At 45.4% G+C, this 7,195-nt stretch overlaps 1 protein-coding gene across 1 annotated transcript; it reads left to right on the top strand.

Annotated features, from left to right (window-relative positions):
• Positions 1–5,166: 5,166 nt before the first annotated feature.
• On the top strand, positions 5,167–6,698 carry LOC136470861 (uncharacterized). Its single transcript, XM_066468592.1, has one exon. It carries the CDS (start codon positions 5,371–5,373, stop codon positions 6,418–6,420), a length of 1,050 nt encoding a protein of 349 aa, XP_066324689.1. The 5' UTR covers positions 5,167–5,370; the 3' UTR covers positions 6,421–6,698.
• The last annotated feature ends 497 nt before the right edge of the window (positions 6,699–7,195 follow it).

Here is a 7,195-nt window from a genome sequence, read left to right as displayed (position 1 = left end):
TAGTGTGCTAAATAAATAATGATGTCCTATTTCGAATAAAGATTAAATCAATAGAATGGAATAAAGAAACAACTTGGGTTTGTAAAACTAAAATAATTGTTAGGAAATAACGTATTATTCAATAACATGGCTATGTAGCCTAAGTACGGTCGTCGTTAGATCTAGCTCGTCAACTTGAGTGGCGTAATCGAATTTCTAAGCATTTCGGTTGTCGTTGATTATTTACATCTATGCATTTGCATCAATGCATATCATATAGGTACGATGATGGATCAACGGATCAATTGAAGGATGATTGGGAATCCAAAGATGGTGTAATGGTATTCTCTCCAGGAGATGATGCAATGGGTTTGTTATCCAGCTGATGGTGGATGATCTGAAGATGCAGATACTAACTTTTTAATATATCTTACCTAGGAAAGCCCCGGTGCATAACCCCTACTTTCTGCAGTTTTAGATTATATTTGTGCATTAAGTTTTAAGGAGTTGATTAAAACCCACTTGCATATACCTATCTTTATCCTATGAGTCTTACTAGTATAACAGGATCGTGTAGATTGTTATTCTACAGGGCTCCGGTAGAAGTCGAGTGATTGCCTATCACTCGCGAGAGATAGGAAATATATTATCGTATTATTATCACTAGGAAAATATAAATGGTGGAAAGGTAAACTGGTGACCGGGCAGGGATATGGTTTGGGTATTGGTGGGTGTAAGAGGTTGTGTCACCGTGGACGCGGGGCATGGCTTGGTTATACTGCTTTCCCTGTCTGGTCGGTTAAGGACCGATCGTTGCATAAGCCATCGAGGCAAGTCACAGACTTATTATCCCGAGCACATACTTAGGTATGGGCACTTGGAAGACTTGTTGCTCTCTTGTCGTGGATCCGGCTCCTTCTGGACTGACTGTTAGGGTTTTATTTTGGTGGAGGAGGTCCTTGCACCGCACTGAGTCCGGGACTCAAGGGTGGGGGCTTGGAGTCCTAGTTTGGACAGGGACCTGGACACCCGGGATAGGAGAGTGATGGGTTGGTCCTGCTTGTGCCTTGAGTACAAGCGGGGTGTGTGTTTTCGGGGTACCCAGCTTGTTGCAGGTGACAGGTGGATGATAAAGCTGACCCTTGTGTGTGTGGATTCCTCCTGGTGGGCTCAGAGAGAATTTTCTTTACACTGCGATCATAGTCTTTATTTATAACTCTCACAAAATGTTTTATAAAGGAAAGTTTTATAATCTGTTGTCATAGTTTACATATCAATGTTTCATCATGTCATGAATAGATATTTATTTCCACTGTAATTCTGATAACATGTTTATACTCCGCTGTAACTTAAATTGTTCATAACTCTGATAATATGATTATATTCCGCTGTTATGATAATAAATATGATACTCTGATGTCGTATAAAAATCGATATAAGAAATGGTTAAGAATGATGTAAGCTTTATTCTCTCATTTGTGACCCTGATGGCAAAAATGTGGATTTTTGGGTTCTCCCCTGGGGTGTGCCCGACGAGACCGTGTAATTTGGTGTTCTTCCCTAAGTGCTTAGTGTTTAATGAAAGACGAGCACTCCTGGGAGGCATTAGATTAGTTGGTTCTGCCACACCGTGGCTCCATCGGTGAAACCACTGCACGAGCATGATAACCAAGTCAACCATTACGCAAGGCACAACCTAATTGAAAAGGCGAAGAACCACAGAAAGCTCTGGTCGTGCGCCCGCTCTGGCGGCCATGGCAGACCGCCACAAGGGGAACGCCCCGCCTCACCTCGCTATAGGCCAAACGGAAGCCGGGACGACTTCACTCGCACGCTAACTATCCGAGCTCGTAGTGTGCAAAGTTAATTGGAAAACAGTGGAGTGTGTGAGGCCAATTTCAGGGACGACGCCTACAGACTTATGGCAGCCGGCGATGGCAAAATTTCAAATGGGCGCATCTCCCTTGTTCCACCGCCATAGTGGCTGGTTAGGCACGACGCCGTCCTTCCACTCGACAACCACACGTGCACAATACACAGAAAAGGGGGCCAGCGCATCGGTTAGGCTTTAGCGCGGCTCGGCCGGCCGACGACCTCCAAGGCGATGTGACAGGCGCTCCTGGTGTGGCCTCGTGCGCAAGCGTGAGAATGCGGCAAGCAGGACAAGCCCACGCGCGCGCACAGCCGATGTCAACAGGAGCAGTAACTGGACGGCAGCGCCGGACGGCACGCAGTGCGAGCGATGCAACGTGACGTGAGCAGCAGCCACGGGCGGACGCGCTGAAGGAGGGCAGAGCAGACAGGCATGGCTGGGCCCAGCGCGTGAACATGCTGGGTGTCGGAGCAAGGCAGCAGGGGACCTAGGCCGGCAGCGCAGGGCCAACGTGCGGCGTGTGCGCGCGCAGGTGCGACGGTGGCCGGTGCGGACGTGTACGCGGCGTGCCAGGGCAATAACGCGGCGCGGCCAGTAGGGCGAGGACAGTGGCAGGGGCGGCCAGTGCGGTGGCTCGCGCTTGACATGCCCGCACAAGCGCGACATTGGCGCTGCGGCCGACGCAACAGCGTGCAAGGCAGGCCAACGCAGCCGTGCCAGGCCGATAGGGCGGTGGCCGCGCCCCAGGCGCTGGCATGACCCAACCTGTGGCGTGCACTCTTTTTAAAGCCATTCAAAAATTCAAACCCAATGATTCAAGAGTCGAACCAGCTATTCTACACTCAAGAGGGTACCTAGGGCTAGCCAACCATGCCAAAACATCTCGCCACTTCTTAACCCAATCGCACTACAAAAATTATCGAACATGGCTTCGTCGACCCATTTTCAAACTTACGCGAAATGACTCAACTTCGGACGGTTTCGCGTCGCATTCCTTTTCCGAGCTACTTGATATATTAGCTAGCGAACCTCGTCCTCGACTGTACGCATTTCATCATCGCCTACGAAGTTCGTACTACAAACTTTATCAAAGTTCGCATAAACATTCTATAGCATTTTTGTTCGATAAAAATTCGCTTAGAATACTAAACGATATTAAGCGACATAAAGTGTAACATTTGTTTCTTGTTTCATATGAACGTTTCAAGTGCCGCACATTGATTTATACTTTATGTTACACATATTTACACATAAGTATGATGCTTATGCAGTGTTTTAGCAAAAACTGTACAATATAACACCGAGGGTGTTACATAATTGCTCCCAATTTTTTTTAGATCTGACCCTTTTGGTCGCGTCAGTGCCGCTGGCGCGACAAAATAAGTTGTCGCGCCACATGTATTGACGCGGCAACATCTGCCACGTTAGACGTTTCGATGTGGAAAAACTTGTCACGCCACTCCCGTTGGCGTGACAGTATTATTTTGTCACACTACCGAGAGTTGTGTGACAAGACTGAACCTTAAAAAATCATAAATTTTTGATACGATGCAGGATGAAGATGAATTTTATATGAAAATTATAGATCTCAATGAGATCTATAACTTTCTAGTTTTAAGTTTTTTTTTCATTTGAGGACGTTAAGATACTCAAAAAAATAATATCAAATTTCAAGAGGACAATAATCGTGTACTAGTGCTTGTCGTATTAGAAAAAGAATATCTTTTCTGTATGGTGTCAAATGAAGATACACTTTACATCAAAGTTGTAGCTCTCAACGAGATCTATAACTTTATGGTTTTGAGTTTTTATATTTGAGGTCATTAAAATGCTTGAAAAAATAATATAACATTTAAGCAGCATAATAATCACGTACTCGCGCTTGTCGCATTAGAAAAATAATATTGTTTTTGTATGGTGTCAAATGAAGATACATTTCATATTACATAACTTTAATTATACCGAATTTGGCTGTATTAGATAATACAGATTCCACATCCCTTTACCTCTGCTATAAATATGGTGTCTCTACTGAAACATGGAGGCTACTAAATACAACAAAATTTAAATAATCAAACATAATTTTACTAAATATGGCTTATTTGTGTAGTACAAGCAAACACCAAGACATTGCATATATTTATGTTGTCTTAATTTTTTTTGAAACTATGTTGTCTTAATTTTGGTTGCATAAGGTCTAATGTGGGTTAAGACTATTGTAGACAACTAATCAGATTCTATGTGTATTAAGTTATGTAATATGAAAGAATTATGCTAAGAGTTTGGTAGAAAAAAGTCATGCACATAAATATTTTCTAACACACATGTAGTTGAATAACCAAAAACTCGTAAGTTTCTACACACGAAGGTTCTGTTATAGGAGTTGTGAAAAAGTTGTTGCAAGAAATTTGTGCTAAACGTTTGTAAGGTTGTAAAATTTTAAAAATAGAAAGTTATATAATTAAATTCACTAAAAAATAGGTAAAAATCGAAGATGCAAGAGAACAGTTCCTGTTTCCAGCCCTGGAGTGAGCGAGCTAAATGTAGTGAATCGCATGTTAAGCCGCATGCAAGAATGCAAATATGCAACACAAAGATTTAGTATAATTTACATAAACAATAATAAAATAGAATAAATAAATGAACTAAGTAATGAAATTTGAACAATGAAATATAAGACGATTAAAAATAATCGATAAAGCAAATTATGGATCGCAGGCTTTGGTATACAGGCCAATTCACCCCTAACAATTTTTTTTTTGTGTCACACGGTGAAACATAAAGTGGGATGTGAAAATTTTATGAGTTTGTATGTCGTGTGTGTTGAAAAAAAGTAGATTACTTCTAGAATTGTGGTTATTTTGTTCGGTTAGACCCGCGATATTAGAATGTATGAAAAAATGCTTGGTATTGTTTTTTTAATGTAGGCGGGTGTCATGCATCGCCTCACCAGTGTTTAAACCCAAAACACAAATAGCATGGAGAGAAAACGTCGGTTAGAGATAAATTGAACCAATTTGAATATTTTGGACCAATTTGTATAGTCTAAGTCAAACGATAAATAAAATGACTTGTTCAAGATAGTTAGGACTTTTTTTTTTTGAGAAAAGATAGTTAGGACTTGTTTTAAGATAGGTATGGAATAGGCGAATTCTATCCTGACAACAGGCCCACGTGGCAGCGTGACTTGATCCTTATGCTGGTCATCCATCCATATCCATCCATCCTCCAGATCCAACGGCGGAGGAAGGAGCGCGACGCAACGCAACGGGCCAACGGCTCTCTCCTCTATTCGTCTTCTTCCTCTAGCCGTGTAGGCCGTCCCCCCACTTACAACACACTCCGCCCACCCGACCTGACCAGATCGCTGGTCAAAACCCTAGTCAAACCTTGCCGTTTGATCTCCGGCATCCAATCCAGCCTCCAATTCACCTCCTCACCAGTCCAAGATTCCAATCCAAGCACTTGATTCGAAGCGGAATCCCCCGTCCCATCTCATCCCATCCCATCCTATCTTGATGGGCGATGGCGATGCTGCGTCGGGGATGGGGAGGAGGTGCCCCAAGCACCCGTCGGAGCCGCCCTTCACCGGCTTCTGCTCCGCCTGCCTCCTCGACAGGCTCCACGCTACCAATCTAATTGGTGTGGTTGTGGCCTCCCCTTCCCGGCCGCCGCCGCCGCCTCGTCCACCTTCGCTTCCCTTCCACCAGGACCCGGAGGAGGAGGAGTTCCCTGCTTCTTGTTCCACAGGGGAACCGCCAGCGGTGGGGAGGAGGATAGGGGAAGGGAGGACCACGCTCCTTCGCCTCTTCCAGCTAGAGGACCAAGGAGAGGAGCGTGAGCAGGGCACCGACGCCGCCGCCTCCACCAGTGGCGGTGACGCCCAAGATCCGCCGCCTCACCTTCAGCGCAAGCGCTCCCTTCGTCACTCCTGCAGCGAATGGATCGCCTGCTGTGACGCCGCCGCCGCCGCCGCCGCCAACCATTCCTCCTGCCTACCCTCCCGTCAGTCCCTCGACGCCTCCTCCTCCACCACCTCCGCTGCAGCAGCTGCTGCTGCTGGTGTGGCGCTGGCGCTGGCGCCTACTAATCCACACCCAAACAACGCCGCTGCTTCTGTGGGAAGCAATTGTGTTGCCATGGTAGAGAGGAGGACGGGGAGCCTGAGGTGGAACCAACTGTGGCCAATCAAGGGCTTCCTCGCCAAGCCCGCAGGACATCTGCTCAACAGGTCCTTCTCCGAGTCCTCCAGGTCAAGGTACGCCCTCCACCCCGGGGGCGCCGCCATTGCAAGATCCTCTTTGTCACAGTCGCAAGGTATCCGCCTCAACGGCAGCCACTCCGTGTCTTCCGCTGGGAATGGTATGGACTCTTCTGACAGATCACTCCCCGGTGATTCTGTTGGACATGCACATGTCCACCATTGCCAGCCTCGCCTCAAGGACAGGCTCCACTGGCTCCGCCGCAGCCGCAGCGTTCACTATTCTTCGCCTACCAGCACTGTGGATGCTGGTCTTACTCCTTTCAGAAGCAGAAGCAGCAGCACCAGGAGCACCACCGCACACTAGAACCACCGAAGGTTTCATGCTGGCTTCTTTGCTACACAAAGATATCAACGCTGATAATTCTTAGGACCTGCCAGCCATAATATAGCTTCTGACTGCTTGGCTACACAATTTGTTGTAGAATCAGTAATTACAAACTACCTCAAATTGTAAACTAGCATGGTAATAAGCCGATAGGGTAGGGCTGATAATTCTCCCCCATTCTTTGTTCTATATATATGTTGAAAATGGAACAAATCGCTGGAGTACATTCATTCCCACCTGTCTACTCTGTTATGGTTAATGAGCAATTATGTGCTGTGGTTGGCCAATTAATACCAACCGATTATGATTTCATACTCGGCTGCTTGCAACTGACTGTCAATGAAGTTTTCAAGTTGGTTTGCATGTTGTAACTCAGGTAATTTATTTAGATGTCCTTGAGCTTTTTTGGCGAACTTGCTATTTGCACATGTAGTAGTGTACAGGTAAACCATGAATCTGTATAGATTCTACCAACTGGCTGTGCGATTTTGGTTGTGGCAGGATCTTCTTACAACTCGCAACCTGTAGCTATTTGTTGCCTGCTGCTTTAGTTTTGAGGTTGAGTTACTGTTTTCTATTGCTTCTGAATATATTGATTGATGGTTTTCCATATTAACCTGTTATTTTCTGGGCCTCTGACATTATGGACATGTGTGCTACCAGCAATCCACTATGCTTCAGTTTTATGGGTTGGATCAAATTTCAGTATTCAGGAAAGTTTGGTTTCTTTTAATTTGATTATATGATAGTTTGA

The sequence above is a fragment of the Miscanthus floridulus genome, chromosome 8, assembly GCF_019320115.1.
Source record: "Miscanthus floridulus cultivar M001 chromosome 8, ASM1932011v1, whole genome shotgun sequence".
In the NCBI taxonomy this organism is placed as follows: domain Eukaryota; kingdom Viridiplantae; phylum Streptophyta; class Magnoliopsida; order Poales; family Poaceae; genus Miscanthus; species Miscanthus floridulus.
Note: the sequence above shows the minus strand (reverse complement) of the source record. Positions and strands in the feature narration are given on the sequence as shown.

Excerpts from the sequence above, each read along its gene's own strand:
- LOC136470861 (XM_066468592.1), top strand. The coding sequence starts at position 5,371 with ATGGGCGATGGCGATGCTGCGTCGGGGATGGGGAGGAGGTGCCCCAAG.